This window comes from Semicossyphus pulcher, unplaced genomic scaffold (genome assembly GCF_022749685.1).
Source record: "Semicossyphus pulcher isolate SPU_LCO1_2020_fin unplaced genomic scaffold, fSemPul1.0.p SCAF_2, whole genome shotgun sequence".
Taxonomy (NCBI): Eukaryota; Metazoa; Chordata; class Actinopteri; order Labriformes; family Labridae; genus Semicossyphus; species Semicossyphus pulcher.
This window is the reverse complement of record NW_027211693.1, coordinates 13759063-13778205: the sequence shown is the minus strand read 5'-3', so window position 1 is coordinate 13778205 and position 19143 is coordinate 13759063. Positions and strand designations below refer to the sequence as shown.

General features: G+C 40.7%; 1 protein-coding gene across 1 annotated transcript in view; it reads right to left on the bottom strand.

Annotated features, from left to right (window-relative positions):
- Window positions 1-2229: 2229 nt before the first annotated feature.
- Window positions 2230-19143, bottom strand: part of gfra4b (GDNF family receptor alpha 4b) — a 28759-nt gene continuing 11845 nt past the window's right edge. The window contains exons 3-9 of the mRNA XM_069670325.1: window positions 13628-13903; window positions 13422-13502; window positions 10380-10725; window positions 9503-9612; window positions 8574-8708; window positions 3610-3776; window positions 2230-2373 (exon numbers count right to left, since the gene is read on the bottom strand). Of these exons, the coding sequence (XP_069526426.1) occupies window positions 2230-2373; window positions 3610-3776; window positions 8574-8708; window positions 9503-9612; window positions 10380-10725; window positions 13422-13502; window positions 13628-13903 (1259 nt within the window). The remainder of the gene's footprint in view (window positions 2374-3609; window positions 3777-8573; window positions 8709-9502; window positions 9613-10379; window positions 10726-13421; window positions 13503-13627; window positions 13904-19143) is intronic.

Here is a 19143-nt window from a genome sequence, read left to right as displayed (position 1 = left end):
ATTATCGGCGCCGATATTCGGCATTTTGAGGCATATCGGCATCGGCCTTTTTTTTTTTTTTTTTTTTTTTTTTAATCTGACGGCCGATAAGAGTGCAGAGTGCTCACACACACGGCGGAGAGGAGAAAAAGTTGCAAATTTTATTTAACTTTGTTTTATTTACTTTATAAAACTTCAGGAACTTAGTTATTTAAATTTTCAGTAAACTTTATAAGAGATGCTGCTAACCAGGGAACTCCCTGCCCCTTTTGTTTGTTTGTTTAATAAACATATGCTTAAAGGCATTTAAACAAAGTTGTTGTAGAGTTTGTATTATTCAAAATTTTTACGCCAATATTTTCACTTATACTGCAAATGAATATTGGCTCCAAATATCGGTTATCGGCCTCCTTGACTACTAATAATCGGTATCGGTATCGGCCCTGAAAAAACCATATCGGTCTATCTCTAGTCTGTTTATCAAACTCGGCGCAGACAAATTTGGAACGATGTTCGAGTGCTGCTTGGACAGAGACGGGTGGAATTTGTAGCTGAGATGATAGCGGAGACGAGCGTGACGACCCGGGTTTTGTGTGCCCATCAATGCCGATCGGAGCCGAGGCAATAATTACCCGGGTCTACTGCAGAGTCATTTAACCCGGGTCTGAATGCCGATTGTAGCCTTTCCCACTAAGCAAAAAAGCCGGGTGTTTGCGGGTTTTTTGACCAGTAGGAAAGGGACTATACTGTACTTGTGTCTTAGTTCGCTAAAAGGTCTTAAGGGTTGAACTTCTTATGTGAGGTCTGTGATAAGATATACAGTTGCTTTAAAGTGAAACAGCTTGTGAGCTTTTAGTCTAACGGATCAGTTTGAAAGATTGTACATCACAAAAGGCAAAATCACGCTGTTGTATTTTCACTTTTAAAACGATGCCAACAAAGTTTTGAGTGAGTTCTAGTCGAAGTAAACATGTATTCAGTTGAGTTTCTTTTGTACCCCCAGAAGATGTTACTAAAAGCCTCCATTCAAAAGCGCCAAACAAAGCGTACGTCCTTGAAAAAAGAGTTGCATGATGCTAATGTGTAAACATAATGATCTGAGAACTTTTATTTGCAGCACCTCTGGCCCTGTTCAGAATTCACTGGCACGTTCCCAAAACAGAAAATACAGAATCATTCATAACTGTAAGGCAGGCTCTGTACTGGCGTTGGCGACGCTCGACAACGTCGAACCCTTCACTTCAAAGTCTGGCACAAAAGCTCAGAGCCCCGTATAGCAACGTTCACGAACACAATGAGAAAGAAAAGGGTAGTACACTCACAAACATATACAACAGCAGCTACAGGTAGAGAGTTACTGCTCTTTTGAGTATTTCCCTTTAAGTCCAAGAACTTGTCTTAGCGGATAAAAACCAAAGATTTGTGACTCTATTAACAGCTACCATGGCTTTAGCTATAGCAAAGTGGTGGAGAGAGTTTGGCAATGGGCAGCTATCTTGATGGAGGGGACTATTATACTGTCATGGTTTATCTTATGTACTCTGGTTGACCACATCTCTTTTAGATGGTGCTGCTGGACATTAAGCGACCAGGGCATTTGTCCGGGATGTCTGAGCAAAATGCAGCTCTATTGTCTCTTAGTCTCTCCTCTATTCCAGTATTGATCAGAAATAAAAGTCCTCTTTCAGTCACTGGAGGAGAGTCGTATTAGAGCCCCATATTCACAAGCAGTTTCCATCCTCTGAGCACAAAGCAGATTCATTGGTTTACTCCCTCCATAGTCCCTCATAATATTTAAAATAAGAGCTTCTGTTGATAATACAAATCTTCACAGGTACTGACATACTTCATGTCTTTGTATCATACATATATTTTCATGATTACTTTTGAAAATGGATACAGGTGTAAAGCTGGGTAAGTCCACAAAAGCAGCACTTTGACTTCATTTCAGCTTGATCTTAAACAACAATGTACAAATGTACAGACTGGCTTCTGTCTGCAGGGGCCTCCCACACTGTGAGAGAGAGAGAGAGAGAGACAGAGAGAGAGAGACAGAGAGAGACAGAGAGAGAGAGACAGAGAGCACTGGCAGGTGGAACTGGACCACTTAGACACAAAAATAGAAAAACAGAATCGCTGTACATATTTAGAGGGAGGAGGAACGCCACATGGTCCATTTTCCTCTGAACTGCACCGGTCCTCCCATCTGCTCGGTGCTAGGAGGGTCCTCAGCACGCACCCCTGCAGTCTTTAGTGTCCATTGTTGAGCAGATGAAGGAGGAACAACAGAAGGCTGAAGGCAGCTTGAAGCATTAAGCTGGAAGGCGATGCAGAGCTTGGGAGGCTGTTGGATGGCAGGGTGGACTGGCCTACGAGTAGTTCATTTCCTAGAGCCTGGGAGGAGACGGAGAGATCAGTTTATGGACATTATTTACTATTATTATCTCATGCTGATGATCTGCTTCTACTGCTATAATAATGCCTGAGTTTCAGGTGATTACTTGCATAAAAGTAGTCTGGAAATTATTTGTCTCACGGTGTATTTTAAAACAAAGTGTTGGCATTAAAATATAAAGCCATGGCCATCACAGAACCCATCGACTATCCTCTAACAATGGTTTATCCTCTGGGAGCATGGGACAATTTTCTCTGGCTTCTGGTGTAGCTAGCGGTTATTTGGATTAGCCATAAACAATTTTCATTTGTCATTGTTTACAGTCCAAGTAGCAACTTGAGATGCAAGAATCGAGTTGGAGTTAAGAGAAGATGCCTGATTGCTATTGCACTTGTATGCAGGTGACAGTTTTTAAAGACCCCGTCCAGTGAAAATCCAGTGTTAAACCTTGTAAACATCTCCATGTGGTGTTTCTCAAGACATATCAGGGACAACATCAGCAGTCATCTCCATGGCTGGGCCTGTCTGCTTTTAAACTGCAGTGTACCAAGGACAGGCTGAACAACACGTTTTCAGATTGGCAGGTTTGAGACGTCACAAACCTAGGGAGCCAATCCCGTTAATGGACGGGGTGACGCTATGCATATCATTATGTGTAACCTATGGCAACCACTTCAGTGATGCGCGAGCCAGCTGTAACCGTCATCGCCATTTTTGCAAACTCACTACTGACTACTAACGTTAACGTTACTGCTACTAATTATTACATTTCAAGCTAGCTAAGCTTAAACAAGTTACCACTAAATGATGGCATAGTGGGTGGGGACTATGTAGATTTGGGAACTTTTAAAGAGGGAGAAGGAGAAAATGCCTTTGGAGGATTTTTACAAGGTAATTAAATGTATTTCGCAGAAAAAAAACATATGAGACACAATTTTATATGTCTTAAAACATGAATGGAGCTGGTCTTTAATCGAAAGTTCAATTGTTGTATCATAGTTGAATGGTGCAGCCCCCGCCCCCGTGGTAGTATTATAAAACAGACCGTGGCTAACAACAGTCTATGCAACTGCTTCTCCCTCAGTGGATTCCCTCAGGACCATACCATTAAAACATACACTTTTATAATCGCTTTAATATTTAAATATTCCAACATCGTTAAATGTCAATGCTGGCTCCTAGTGTCAGAGAATGTGCCCTGCTGGATATCTGACCATGACAACAAGACCACACACCTGTGTTGGTATTATTGTATCCAGAATGTTCCTCATAGTTTCTATGGTTTCCTGTGGAGAAGTGGTGCTCCTGTTTTCTCTGCTGCTGTAGCCGGGGCTGGGAGTACTGGGCTGGCTGACGGACGGCTGCTGGTCCGATTCACTTCCAAACGTCATGAGAGCGTTCCCTGAAACATGAGGCAAGTTGGGGGGAAAATTCAGCAACATTTTCTTTATACTGTGTGTTTTCATCTACTTCCAGTTATTTCCCATTCAATCACTGCAGATGCGTTCAGTTCTAAATTGTACATTTATCATGAGAGCTTTTGCTTGGTCAGAGCTGGTTTGGATTTAGTCAGCAGCGACGAGAGAAACGAAACAGAAAATACTCAGTATTCTCTTCAAGTATCCAAACTGCACCTGCCTCTCCACATCGACCTCATTAACTCATAGACCATTTGCACTGGCCAAACAACTCTGAGACCTCTCTCTGTATCTTTTCTAGGCAGGGGGCCCGAGGAAAGACTGGCCAAAGATTCACCTCGCCGCACACACTAAGCAAAGATACTCATGGTGTGTACAGGTTCAATGATAGATATAGTCCCGCTGAGGTCAATAATAAGGACCATTAATTATTCACACTCGGGAGCAGAGGTCGTAAGAGAGATGGAACTATGGAGTTAGGATGAGAATTATCATTAGGAAACAGGCCAGAAGAACAGAGGACACGATAAATTACAAGAGACCCATGTAGCACACTGTAATGAAATGATTTTATGAGCTCACCTTTAGACCACGTTATTGTTGCCATTCATTATGTAATATAATTTATTTACTACTGCTGGAGCTTCTTCATTCTGTAATCAACAACCTTCATACTGTAATTCATACAGTATACCTCTCATGCAATGTCGCTTGAATTCCTATGGGGTCCTTTTTTGGTAATGTAAGATTTTCTTTCATCTCAATTCCCATCGATGCAGCTGTGCGCACCATTCATGTATTTTTAGTCGCACTATTGATGTTGCTCTGTGGATTGAAATCTGTTGGTTTTTTTGGTCGGTCAGCCACCTTGGTTCAGAACAAAATGTCTCAAAAACTACCGGATGATTTCTTATTAGAACTGGCACAGAAATGAATGGTGCTCAGATGATGTGTCCTGCTGACTTTTGTGATCCCCCCCCAGCTTCCTCTGGCCCAAACATGAGTTTGACATTTTGACATGAGTAGTTTTGAGTGAAATATCTCAAAAGCTTTTAAATACAGTGCCAAAATATTTGGTTGAGGCTTTCATGTGTCCTCCTCAGGATGTTTTGTCATAGCTTACATCAGTGGTTACCAACCGTTTTTCCTTGGAGCCCCCCCTGCTTGTATCTAAGAAAGGTTTGTTTTGTTGTTGTTTTAGTTTATTAAAATTATCTAGTTATTAAAATAAACACCCCATTTAGTTTAATTTAAATATGTGGATGTGGGCATCTCTGCATGCATGTATGAATGTATGTCAGAAAATATATCTCTGTGCATTCATGTATGGATGAATAGTTGAACAGACTTTTGATTATCAAGTAAGTGCTTTTTTTTTAAAAACGTTCAACTCTAATCTTGACAATCTCACTGCAGACAAAGCCAGGCACACCTCCAGCGGTCTTTGTCGCCCCCCCCTAAGGGGGGCCCGGACCCCAGGTTGGGAACCACTGGCTTAGATGATCCTCTGATAGATCATCTAGTGTTATCAAGCCATCGAGTCATAGTTTTGAATAATACAAAACTATGGATTATGATTAAAAACCTGACGGACTGGAAAGGCACTAGAGCACAGCACACACATTCACCGAGGCCAATAGTCCATTCTTCTATGACAATGCAAGTCTTCAATTATGGCCAATATATGAGATGTTCAAATATATTTCCAAAGCAATAAGAATTATCTGAAAATATGGTTTTGCCTGGCTAAAGTTTCAATATCTCTGCTGTGAAGATTAGAAAACACTATCATCTACATTTGCACAAATACTGTATAAAATGCTTGGAATGAACATCACAAATTGGCGCTTGTTATCAAATACATTTGTTACAAAAAACTGGATGTTATAAGGAATTTGTTCTCCAGTGGGGTCCTCCATTATTTAGACACTAGTGTTTAAATTTAGTCTGACCAAGTCATTTCATTAACTACAGGCACACCATGAGTCACTCCAATTAAGTTGTTCTGAATACAGTTGAGTTAATTATACAACAGTTATTTCCGACTAAGTAATCTGATTGGACAATAGGAATTCCATGAGTAGTGATATAGAGCACAACATCACTGGGACTTTTCACTCTGTGTATCAGTCCGCCTCAGCCAGGTGTTCTGAATACTGTCAATTAACAATACAGCAGACTGTGTATATCTAGATTGATCAAGCTGGTACCTCTGAATGTACACAACAGACTCTTATTTTACTGGTTGATGATACATTTAAACAAACAGATAAATGTACATGATAAAAACAGCTGATCTGTGGTAACCTGGAGACACAGAGTGCCTCCTTTGGGTTGCTTGGCAACAAGCGTCAGGTTTCAGTTAAGTTGTGGAACTAGTTGAGTTGGTGGAGCAAAAAGTAATCTGTTGTTGATTTACAAGTTACAACAGATGCAAAAACTGTTGTATAACTGTTGTATAAAAGCAATATCACACTCAAGGTCATGATGTTGTACTGAATATCATCACGGCTGTGATTCAGTCATAGATCATTTACTTAACATTATCTGTTGTTATTATCTGTCATTATCTGTTGACTATTACTTTATTTTACTACAATATGCTGCTTGTAGAACTGTTGTATAAAACCAACATCACGCTCCAGTTTGAGCTGTTGTACTGAGTATCAGCCAGCAATATATTCCTAAATAGATGCTAAACTTGTGTTACAAAAGTAAGAGTTCACTCAAGGACAGAGGTATGAAGGATTTTTTGTTGATATACCAATGCATTTAAAAAAAGTTTTCAGAAGCAAGTTTTTATGAGCCAGCTCTCCAGCTTTTTCCTTCATTAATTAAAAAAAAAGTACACAAGGTGTTTTGGGGAGATTTAATAAATATACAATTACCTAACAATCACAGGACCTGCTCACTTATAATTCACTGAGAAGTGACTGTCACCCACCCGGGTGAAATTACCAAGGAAACAGCATGAAGGGGATGATTAATAACTGGAGACGATGGAGTGAGCGAGTAAATGGGAGAGAAAGAAAAGCAGAGAGACACTAAGAGAGAGAGAGAGAGGGAGAGAGAAAATACTGTTAATACTACAAGAAGCATAGGATCTGTGGTTGAAACAAATTGCTCTGCTGCTGTTCGAGCATGCTGGGAAACATCTGTCTCACAGGATCCCGACTGCTTTGTCATGTCTCACCTTTTGTCACAGAACTTATTGACTTTTCCTTCATATATAATCCCACATTGCAGCTTGTGAGTGCAAACTATTATCATTTGGGAATGTACTTTTTAGATTTCATTTCATAATGAAATTACTCAGCAGTGGAGTTGAAATGATATGAAACCAAATGAATCAAATCAAACACTGGAGGAATGTGTGGAGCAGTATTTGTTTCAGCTCTACAGTGATATTCTTTTCTTTATATAACTGCTCACACTCAGAAGTCCTGCTATGTTCACACTGGGACTGAAAGAGTTCAAATGTGTACTTTTCTTTATCTCAGTTAATTAAAAAAGCAGTTGGGAGTGATTTTTTTTTTTTCCAAATCTGATGCAAAATTATGCTTGTAGGAATAGACCTTTTTCTTTACTGCTCTGTAGCGAGGATCTTTCACATGACTGCCTATAAACTGCCACTTACACTTCTTTAGATTTAAAGGGTGCTATGAATGAAACCCATGAGACGCATCATGTTGATTAGTGATTGTCAGGATAGCTAGTGGTTGGATTTTAGTTGGACTGAGCCAGGCTAGGTTTTCCCTTCTGTTTCCACTCTTTATGCGAAGCTAAGCTAACCCGATTTGTTTGTTTATTTAGATGCCCATTAGCTTTAGCATAGCGAAAGCTATTCCTCCTAGGGTAGGGAAAATGTGGGACCGTGACAACACAACTTGGCACATTTCATCACAGTACAAACACACAACATTATACATCACATCTGCAGTATGGCTTAGCCTTACATTTATTATGTGAGAGAGATATGTGAGTGACATCTTTCTTTCCATCTAACTCTCACTTAGAAAGCAAGTCTACATATTTAGTCGGGGTGGGAATTCCAGGGTAACTCACAACACGATACGTGGCCCACAATAACGATAATATCTGCGATAATTGATATATTGCAAGACAATCATATAAAGACACATCCCAATATCTGATTAACTGAAGAATACAAAATGCCCCTAAAAAGGTAAAGTGCAAAATTCATGTGATTGATCTGTTTAGAGCGCCGTAATAAAAAAGAAAAAAAAAAGAAAATTGATATTTGGCGCCAGCGATACGATAATTGAATCGCACCAGTCGGGACAGCGATATATTGCAATATTGATATTTTGTCCCACCTTTAATATTTTGCGTGTAACACCTATGCAGTTTGAACTTCAATGCTGATATTGGAAAATGAAAACTACTGCAACTCTGATCTTAGACAAGCTGCTCATCGTTGCAGTCTGATGATGCAGTTTGTGTCCTTGGAGCTGAATAGAAACTGTAATTTATTGTACATTTTGAAACTTCAAGTATCTCAGTACTCTTCTTTTTCTCCTGTGAAGAGATCTGTTGCTTTAAATCGTCAGCGACCAGAAACGGACCTAAATGTATTCTGGGGGGGGGGGGGGGGGAAGTTGCCCAACCACCGAAAAAATCAGCTCTTTCCTTTAAACTGCAACACATTTGTTAAACAGAACAAAACGTCACTTTTGTTAATAATCCCTTTCTACAAACACAACCCCTAACCCACACCCTGAGTCAGTACATTCCACGATTGTGGATAGAGTGGCACTCACGGAGACAGATGTTGTCAGTGAAGTATCCCAGGAAGGTATCGCAGTCTTCTCTGCGGCTCCCGCTGGCCGAGCAGGAGCACCACGGAGCCACGCTGGACGTGGAGTTGTCGACGTAGTTGGGAGTGATCGTACTTCCTGCAGAGAGACCGCACCAGGCCTCAATCAGTATAAAATATTCATTCTCCTTTGAGCTGTTACACTGTATGCATAGTGCTTTATTATCTGAAACATTAATGGACGGATGATGCATTTCCTATATGCTGACCTTTTGCAGAGGGCTGATAATAACCGTGTGTTATTAGCTAGACTAGCTGTCCACTGGCTTATGTGATAGGTTAGTGAGATACTCAGAAATCCTCCACTTTTCTCTCTTTGAGGTCACAAAAAGGCATTGAAGCCTTTTTTTTCTGTGGCTGTTTTTCCTCCCATCATAGTGGAGGTAGGATTTCAAGTGCTTTAATAAATACAAGACAGGAATGAAAATGCCAAGTGTGTGTTTGTGCTGAGGGGCACCATTTGAGGTTCTTGAAATGCATTAGGTCCTCTCCGCAGTGTGTGGAAAAGAAGTGGCTGTTCTTCTTCTTTTACGGACTGTTATAAAACAAATTAAACATTCTGCAAAGAGCCTCTGTTTTTCTGTAATGAAAGATTTTTATGCTTTATCGTGAACTTTTGTCTTTTCGTTTGGATCGTGGAGTTTCATTTTATTCTCCCACTCACATTTTTACCTGTTCTGTATTTATTAATTCAGCCTCTAGCCAGCTTTTACTCATTCCTGCCTTTCTGTTGCTGCACAGCTTTCTCTTCTCTAAAACAGCATATGGCTCACATATATTCCCTCACATTCTGCCTCTTTACTTCTCCACCACTTCATTTTATTTCATTCTTCCGTCTCCTCTTTGTTTGTTTTCTCTCAGGTGTGCACCTACCTATGAGCCCTGTGTAGGCGAGGAGACAGGCTCCATAGTTCCCATGCTTGCAGCCGTTGGCGGACGTTTCGGAGGGTTCGCAATCGTACTGGAACTGTGCCAGGCGAGACCTACAGAAACAACGATCACCGGTTAGCAAAAACATGATAGATCCCTGCTTTTGTGTTCTGTAAAAGTTTGCTGGTTCTTTGTTCTACATATTATCTAATAGAACTTTTCATTTAATTAAGAGTTTCCCCTCTGACATTAAGAAATATTGTTGCCAGTGGTGAAGAGTGAAAGCGTTGGACTGTAATGTGAAAGTGATAGAAAGAGTAATATATTTCATCCCCCAGACCTGGGATCATTAGTAAAGCCCTCTGAGTGTAATGGGGCTGTGAAAAATAATGGCCATGACCAGAGATAGCAATGAGCGATAACTCTGATCCATCTGGCTCTTTATCTGCGCTAAATATTTAATGTGTTATTCCAACAGGCTCTCTGGGGTGTTCTAACCAATGGTGGTAGAAAGCTTTAGGGTAAAACAGCGGGCCATTTTGTTGATTGAGTGGCTGTTTATTTGGTTTCAAAGAGACATAATACTGAACAACTCTGACCAAAATATGTAAGGTGAGTGTATCCAGAATCTATATCCAAGGAATACTTGAAACAAGCTGGGAATGATGAAACATTGGCTTTGTGGTTGTGGTATACCTTGAGAAAAGAGGTGGATCATTAAGCACAGAAAAAACACAAGACCATATTATAGCAATATGTTATTGTACCCATATGAGACCATATCTATGTGAAATATAACTTTAATATAAGAACTGAAAGAAGGGCCTACACTGAAATAAATGGGAACCAATTAAAAGTTTGCATTAAGCTCCGCACTCACCTGCACACATAGTCTGCATTGCAGATCCTCATCTGTGTGATGCAGTTGGGTTTCTCCCCGCTTTCATAAGAGCAGCTGGGAACAATAGTCTGCCTGCGGCGCTCTGCGCAGGCCGTGTCCGTGCACGGGCAGAAGAGCAGCTCGTGCGTGTAGTCGGCGGGGACGCGGTCAAAGAACCTGCGCAGGGCCTTGTTGCACTTGGGCCGGTTGCACAGGCCCGACTTGGCGGTGGGTTTGATGCAGGCCGAGACGTATTCCGTGCGGAGCTTCTGGCACAAGTCGTCCACGTTGCAGGCCTTAGCGGCATCGAGGCAGCGATTCACAGTTGTCATGCCAACATCAGAGTCTGTGGAGGGAAGTAAGGTCAGAGATATCAAGTGGATATCAGTGAAACAGTAACAACAAAAAAGTGAAAAGGTGTGATTAAGAGCATATGTGGCTTTGCTCATGTGTTGTCTTGAGGTTTAAACATTGAGAAAGTTGTTCAGCTACAAGGAGGAAGCTGCACTGAAACGATGCTGTCCTTCACATTTTCAACCATTTTATGTTTCTGAAGTGGACATTTGTTTTCTGGGAGCTTCTGCAAAATAATAGCTGAAGCTCATACTGGTCAAATAAAACACAAGTCTGCAAATGAACGCTAAATTGAACTTCTAATATTATTGAAACATGTCAGAGATCCTACAATTTCCGTCTAGTGATCACTTTATTTCTCCAATCTTAAGTACCAGTAGAGTGACGTCTGCCCACTGTCTGCAGCCAATCCCTCACTGTCCCTCACTTCTTGTCAGACGTGCGTCAATACCACGTTACTATGGCTATGGCTCCATTTTTTATTTCAAGGTTAGTTTAAGCGCCCGGTCATATGTGGGCTATTATGTGAAATAGTTCTATTTTTTTTTTTTATGTGATAGCCGTCTGAAAGCCTCCTAACAAAGGTTCAATCAGGCTTGAATGTGTGTTGCTGCAGTTCATGTCTCCAATTATTGATTATTTAGGCTGGAATACATTGCTTTGAATGCTACAGATGGATCTTTTTTGTGCCCTGATGATAGCATTGTCCACTAGCATTAGTGACAGCTGTGTTATTAACTGAGTAATGCATGAGAGCACGAGAAAGCAATACAGACACTGATTTAAGTGAGAGCCAGAATGCATAAAATATTTGATGTCCACATCCAAAGACAAGTTTAACTAGAGTCATAATAGTTTTAGATGAGATGCAACATAAACATCCAACTCCTATCCTTCTAACAGGTCTGACGCTCTGACTAGTCATGTCTGAGAGTGAAACATGGTCCTCGGCGTGGCAGCTTCTGAATGAACCTGCTGCCTGGAAAAGAGCAACCAGCAGACCTCTTGGGGCTGTTTGTGTCAGGGATGTGTCGTCAGTTGTCATTAGGTTTGTGTGATTTGATGATATGTGTTGTGTAATGATGGATTTTTTTAATTGTGCAGCAAATAAAACTCTTAGGTAGGGATTTAACGCTACACTTAACTCACGATACAATTCATGATTCTGGGTTCACAATACGATTTGTTCACCTTTTTTTAAGGGAATAAGATTGAAGTCAAATTATGAATGAATATGATTTTTTAATTCAGTTTTCAGACAAGAGCATGTTGAATATTTGTTCTCTTGTGTTTCCTTTATAAAATGAAGTAATCCTTTTTTATTTTGAGCTTGTGTACAAACTGAAAAATGTTTTTATGTGATAAGTGAAACTAAAAATACCTAACAAAAAAATCTTTTTGAAACTTGATTTCTACAGACATTTTAAATTTACATCAACTAAATGTATAATACAAATACAAACAAGAAGATTGTTTTTTGGGAGGGAGGACAGTAATTGGTGTCGGACCGCGGGATGTCCAGCAAAATAGTTAACTTCTTGTTGTCAAGGGTCCAAGTGTTTTCTCCTTCTGTGAGGCGGCTATTGAAACATTCGGTTGTAAATTCAGTTGCAGAAGACAACAAAAACTTTTTATTTAGCTTTGGACTTTTTTCGAGCTATACTTGGTGCTAAAGAGTCTCTCTGCTCCCCCATATTGTGTTTCCTGTGGCCGCGCCCTTAGCACCCTCCGGAGTCGATTGCGCCCATTCAAGTCAATGCTTGTGATTCCACAGCACGTGTCGCGGTCCGTCTCTGGCACGTCCCAGAAGCGTCTCTCCGCTCTGCTCCGCTAAAGATACGCGCCAAGTCTATTGTTGACGGAGGGCGCTTCAAGCACGCGTCAAGCTGAACAGAGCAGATCGTTCTGAACAGGAAGTCACACACGAAAGCAGCATACAGCATCCGGTCATTTCAAAATAAAACACAAAGTAGACTCCTGTTTTTTTCCGATTTCATAACATCAACACACTGAAATCTTGAAGAAAAAGAACACTTTTAACTTTTATTGTGTGATTACGCGAATCTAGCTTCTTGGGCGCAGACACGGCGCAGGCCTAACGTGTCCAGCATTAGGATGTCCAACTTAAACTTATATGGACAAATAAAGGCTTATCTTATCTTATCTTATCTTATCTTATGTACTTTCTTATTTTTGGAGTATATTATTTAAAATGTAATGATGGAAATGCTCTTACATGTCTTACAATGTGCTATATCACTGAGTACAGTGTGTTTTTTTACATAGTTTTTTATTTTACATAACACAAAATATAATCTTCGCTTCAGACTTTTGGCTTGTTTTAATCAACTCCATCAGATTGCACATTTCTTTGATCCCGAGGCTGTAAGGAACAATGCCTGGATTAGTGTTCATTGACAGTCATGGATTATGTTGTTTACACTGATCCTGGAAAATGATCAAAGTTGCCGTCTTAGAATTCGAGGATGAAAATGTCGAGCTGGATGCTGGAGTTGTTTTCAGATGAAAGGTAAAACTTGTGTTCGCAACAGAAGGGACCTCGGCTTGTTTTGGGCATGCTTCCAGGGAAAAATCTGTCAACTCGTGTACTTGTGCGAGAACAAAACATCTTCAAAGGGTAAAAATGTTTTAAATAAGGTGAAAGTTAATGAAGGTCAGTGAACTTGCCAGCTGTAATAGAGGCCAAGCGGACGTAGTCGTAATCCCTCTGCACTGTCTCATAGGGATAACTCTCCACCAGGTTGAGCCCTGAAAGAATAATTGACACAGGTAGAAACATTGGCTTGAATGTTGTACAATTCACCAACTGTCTACATAAAAATATATGTACGATTTGATGAATAATTCAAGCTCATGCAGCTGTTGAAACAGACCATGTATGATGGACTGATGAAGACTCCAGTAGATGCTGAGACAGTTCTTCTCCTTCTTCATGCCTCGTTTACACTGGCAGCCGTGTAAGGGGCTGGACAGTAGGGCTGACACTGCGTTGGCACACTGGCTCCTGGCACCGGGGCCCAGCTTCACGCTGCCATTGCCCGCCACACACTGACGCAAAGTCCGCAGACGTGGACTGCAGGTCTCATCACTCGAGCACGAGTCTCCAGCCACCAAGCAGTCTCTGCCGGCCAGAATAACCTCTAACAGAGCTGTGCGAGAAAATCAGACACAGAGCAGAGAGATTTAACGTTATGCGATGAGACAGGAAACAAGGAATATGGTAGAAGCAAGCTGAAAAGTCAGGCACAAATATGGGGAATGAGAAGGAAGAGAGTGAAGAGGAACTTTTTAAGGAGCGAAAATAAGAACAATTGTACAGGATTAATGAGCATCAAGTTAACATGCCATGAAGTGTTTCTGTGTTATTCTGAAAAGGTGACAATGAGGAGGTGAGATTGTGTTTAATTTTGGCACTCCAATCATACAAACTTGTGAAATTTTAATGGATGAAGTTGATTCTAAGACATTGTGTGCGACTGTTCACTTCCAACCAAGTAATTAGTTTGGATAAGTGGCATTAAATAAACCCTAACTTTTAACATGAGCACTCACTTTTAACTTCATTAACATTACAATAGACAGACTTTGTTTTGATTGATCAATCTGGTACATCTGAATCTCACAGGCCACCAAAGCAACCGTCTACAAAGTAAACAACAACAAGCTGTTATGTGGTAACATGTAGACATACACAAAGTAGCAAGTATGTTTCGCTCGGCAACAACCCGGTTCCCGTCAAGTTCCCGGACTAGTCGTATAGATGAAACCAAACAAATGATTAAATAAACAAATAACAGTAACATGTTGTTGTTTTTACTGTTCAATCTTATGTGCCACTTGTAGAACTTGTTAAAAGTAATATCACACTGGATGTTGCGCTATTGTACTAAATATGAGCACAGCTGCGATTATCTTAAAATCACAACCATGCTGATATTCAGTATAACAGCACCTCCGCTCGAACAAACAAAAAAATGTTCTCAGTCAGGGGTGGAAATGGCAGGGCGGCTCAAGGTATGATACGTGGCCCACGATAACGACTTTATCACGATACAGCGATTCTGGGATAATTGATATATTGCAAGACAATGTATATCATGATGTATCGTACAATAATGATACATCACGGTATCTGATTAACTTCTTTTGCAGCCAGTTCATTTCTGTTCACGTTAACCTCATTCATGTCATAAGCGCCACTGCGAGGAGGCATGAAGTACAGATGCAGTGGGTCAAAATCGCAGGGAAATCTGTTTAGAGTACCAAATATTTGTAATATTTGTTACGATATATTGCGGTATCGATATTTTTTCCCCTATTCTCTATGTTTCTTAGGACAGCATTTTATGGTTTAAGCCTTTTGCTAGCTCTAGTGACGGTCTCTCCACCTCTTTGGTCCAGGCTTTAGACAAAAGTATTCTCGACAATGGGATGGATTGTAATGCTTTTCTTTCTTCAGATATTCATGGTCCCCAGAGGATGAATACTCATGACTTTGTGGTTTTTATGTCTTTTCACAGAATCTCTATTAAGCTGACCATAACTTTGCATGATTCCCTGACAGTGGACAACATGCTTTGTTCCCATCCAGTCTCTTCCTGGCCTGTAGATTCCAATAATTGCTGCTTTGTTCTGAACGTCCTCGAGGCTGAATTGCTCGAGGTATTCTTCCTAACGTTTCTCAGACTGTAAGTTATGAAACACTGCATTGTGAATGCATGCTGAATAAGTATGCATTATATTCAAATACTGAGTGGCAGACTCATACAAATGCTAAACCACACTCGCTTATTCACTGACGGACCTTGTCTGGAGTAGCTTTACTTCTACCGCATGAGTCAAGTCCATTGAGAGAGCCGGAGAACATGAATAATCGGTGTGTGTCGCGTACAAAAAAAAAACCGGGGAGCATTACCGAGTGAAAGAACCATGACTTAGCCGATGAAGTGCCACGTCAGTTTATTGAACACTGTCTCAATGTTCCAATGTAACAGCCAGTAAAAGAGGAGGTGTGCTTTTTCAGGATAAGTGCTTCGGGTAAGTGGCGTGAGCAGGAAAGGTGAATTTAAAGGTGAAGGTTGTTGAAATGAAGATCTTTATCAGGTCTTTTGTTTACTAGAAAGCAGGCCTACCTGCTATATAAACACTGAGGAAGTATCAAAACAATTAATCAGCATAGAAAGGCACAAGGCTAGGATTCAGACTCTTTTGTCTTAAATGAGGCGCCACTTTCCTACTGATGTCATTATTATAGGAGACTTGAGCCTTCGTTTCCAAAAGTTACTGTCACCAGGCTCCTAATGCTGATTAATAATACATTTGAACAGCACTAGAAACGGTAGATGAAAAGCTGTATAAATAACATGACTGCCGCCCACAGGTCTGTTTGTATTTATAAAGAAACGTGTCGCTCCACCTGAACTCTCTCTACGGTTATGCAGGTGTCTGAGCTGGTGGCCCAAGAGTGGTAAAAGTAGGGAGGGGGGATTTATTTTGTTTGAAGATAACTACACTTAAAACCCAAATAGTCCAATAAGACATACTTTTTCTTGTTAATTGTATATATGAGCATTATTGTACACTGCATTTATCATATAGACTTTAATTTCCTGTTTGTTTTTTTTTAATCACAATAAATAAACTGTACAATCTAAAAATCCAAAAGGATTATTTCAAATTATATTTCTTTATGAATATGCGAAAATTGTATCGTGAACCCAGTATCGGGGTTCGTATCGAATCGTGACTAATGTGAATCGTTACAGCCGTACTTTTTTGCGCAGCCACTCCGAGCGCTTCGAGTTGAAAATCACTGAACTTTTCAGAAAGCACTGGTGTCGTCCCCGCCCCTTTTTTCAGGCAACCAATCAGATGTGTAGTAAGTTAAACATATTGTTGTCATAGAAACAAAACCTGCGTGCAGCGTTTTTTCTCTCACCACACAAGCGCCTCATCCCAGCGCCCTGCCAGTGCTTTTCTGCCAGAAAAAGGCGCTATGTGGACACGGGGCCACACACACATTTCAGTGTCCTGTTGCCTTTAAATTGGTCTTCGTGTTTTTAAAAATATATATATTTCTTTGCCTTTTATGCCTTTATTTAGAGAGAGGACGGTGGATAGTGTCGGAAACGACGAAGAGAGAGTGGGGTCCACACACGACAGGGCCGAGGGTGGGAGTTAAACTCTGGGCTGCTGCATCGAGGACTGCAGCCTCGGTACATGGGTCGTGCAATTTAGCAGCTGAGCTAAACCGGCGCCTCTTTGTGCTTTAATGTGTTTTTATTGTTTTTATATTTGAATGGATTGGACCATTTCCTTTTCAGGTAAATAGAAGATGAACCAGCTGGCACCATGTGTCATTTAATACACGCGCGCTGTTGAAACTTAGCTGTATAAATGTAATTTGTTGGTGACGAGGTCGCAGGAATCAAAAGGATTTGTACTTCAAAAACAAACTCTATAGAAATCTGACGGGAAGCAGGTCTTTACAACACGCAGCAATACAAAAACATAATTATATGCATCAATATTTCACTCCAGGTGTACAAATGTAGACATTTAGCAGATGTTTGTGTCAGAGAGCTCATGAGGCACATAAAAACAGACGCTTGCTGAAGGTGTTGGCGATGGAGGTGGTGAATTTTGAATAAAGCTGTCACTCTTTCTTTCAGCCTTTGTTCGGTTGCACTCCCTGCGGTTTACTTTTTCTGCTGCCGGAAATACTGCAGAAAAGAGATGCTTTGTTTGTAGCCCCACGCTGCATTCATGCTCGTTTCTCACAGAATGTTTACATGTTATTTTACATGACGTTAAACCCTGCGTGTGTCCATTTAAGCCAGAAAATTACATTTCTACTCAGGTCTCGTCTCTCTAGAACATTTGTGTTCACAGGTTATTCCGGCAACATATTCCTAAGCATGACTCACAATAAGACGAGAATCCCATTATTCAAACATACCAATTGTTTTTCCTCAAGTAATGTCCCTTCCTCCATCTGCTTACATCTACATTTTTCAATTTCATGCTGCTTTCATCTGCTCACACCTTACAGTTTTATGTGGCAAAATTGTCTCAGCTACCGTTCTGATCTCTAAAACACACGCACACACACACACGGGAAGAAAGCACATCTTTTCCGTTTTGTCAACACCGTTCAATCAATGACATTTTCTTTCAAGGCTGGATCTGTACTCAAACCCTCAGCTGAATTACATCTCACTCACATCAAGAGTTATCCAAGCTCTCATACACTATTCAGCATGTCAGCTAAGTGCATCCAATACAGACATGTGGATGCTAATGGGGAAAAAAGAACAGATCCAACAGGCGCCAATGTCCTGGAAAGGCCAGATGGTCAGTTGCAAATTCAAGGCAGAGATCCCAGGCCCTTCCTGCTGTGTGTGTCGGTTTGTGCTGCCCAGGCAGAAGCTGGAATAGACACCATACATCATGAATGCAAATGAGCCGCTTGATTTGACATTTCCAATAAGCCCGTCTCAATGTACCAGTGGGTTTAGCCAATTAACCATGTCAGTAATCAATGTGTTCGGAGGCTCAGTTAAGTCCTCAGTTTCCCTGCCACATAAATCACAGGCAGATTGGCTGATCAGTTACCCTCGCGCACCGGCTTAATGGTCCACTTCAGGAGAGATAAAATGGAAAATGAAACTTAATGAAGTCGGCTGGAATGTTTCCCTCTCTTCTATATACCTACAAAGCAGTGAGGCTGAGAGGGGAAATGATAATGCATTGGTGCATTTAATGAGTATCACCTTTGTTTCACTGCACTTTAGATTTGTAAAGTATCTTCATAGTTGGATTAAAGCTAGCAGCCACTGTCTGTAGCGTCTGGGAACACTATACATTTTTGTCTGGTTTGTTGGAAGCGACTCCTGCATTCGTTCAGGTAGAAAAAAAACAATTTAAAGTCGAGATATATGAGTGCACAATATGATTTTTTTGGCCATACAGTTAACCTTAAGTTACCTGCTTCTTGAAGTGGCTGCAGATAAGATCATTTTTCCTCTTTCAGAAGAAGTTCATAACCTTTAGTTTCTGCACACCTGGTTGCCAGAAAGGCTAAGATGTAGTGATTACAGATTCATAGCTCTAGGAAGCCTTGTTGAACATGTGTTGCATATTGCAATAACTTGCATAATAATGGTAACCGATAAGTCAGACCAGGCTCTGCAGGAAAAATAATGTGACAGCTGGACTTTCTTTTTAATATGAATGATCATATAGGTGGGTATCAAACAACACGTGAGCCAGTGCAGATGTATACGGATGTATCTGTGTTAAAGCTCCTGTGAGGAGTTTTTCACTGGTTATGAAACAGGCTGAAATTAATTCTGAAGCCTCTATATGAGCTACAAAAGCAAACCAGACC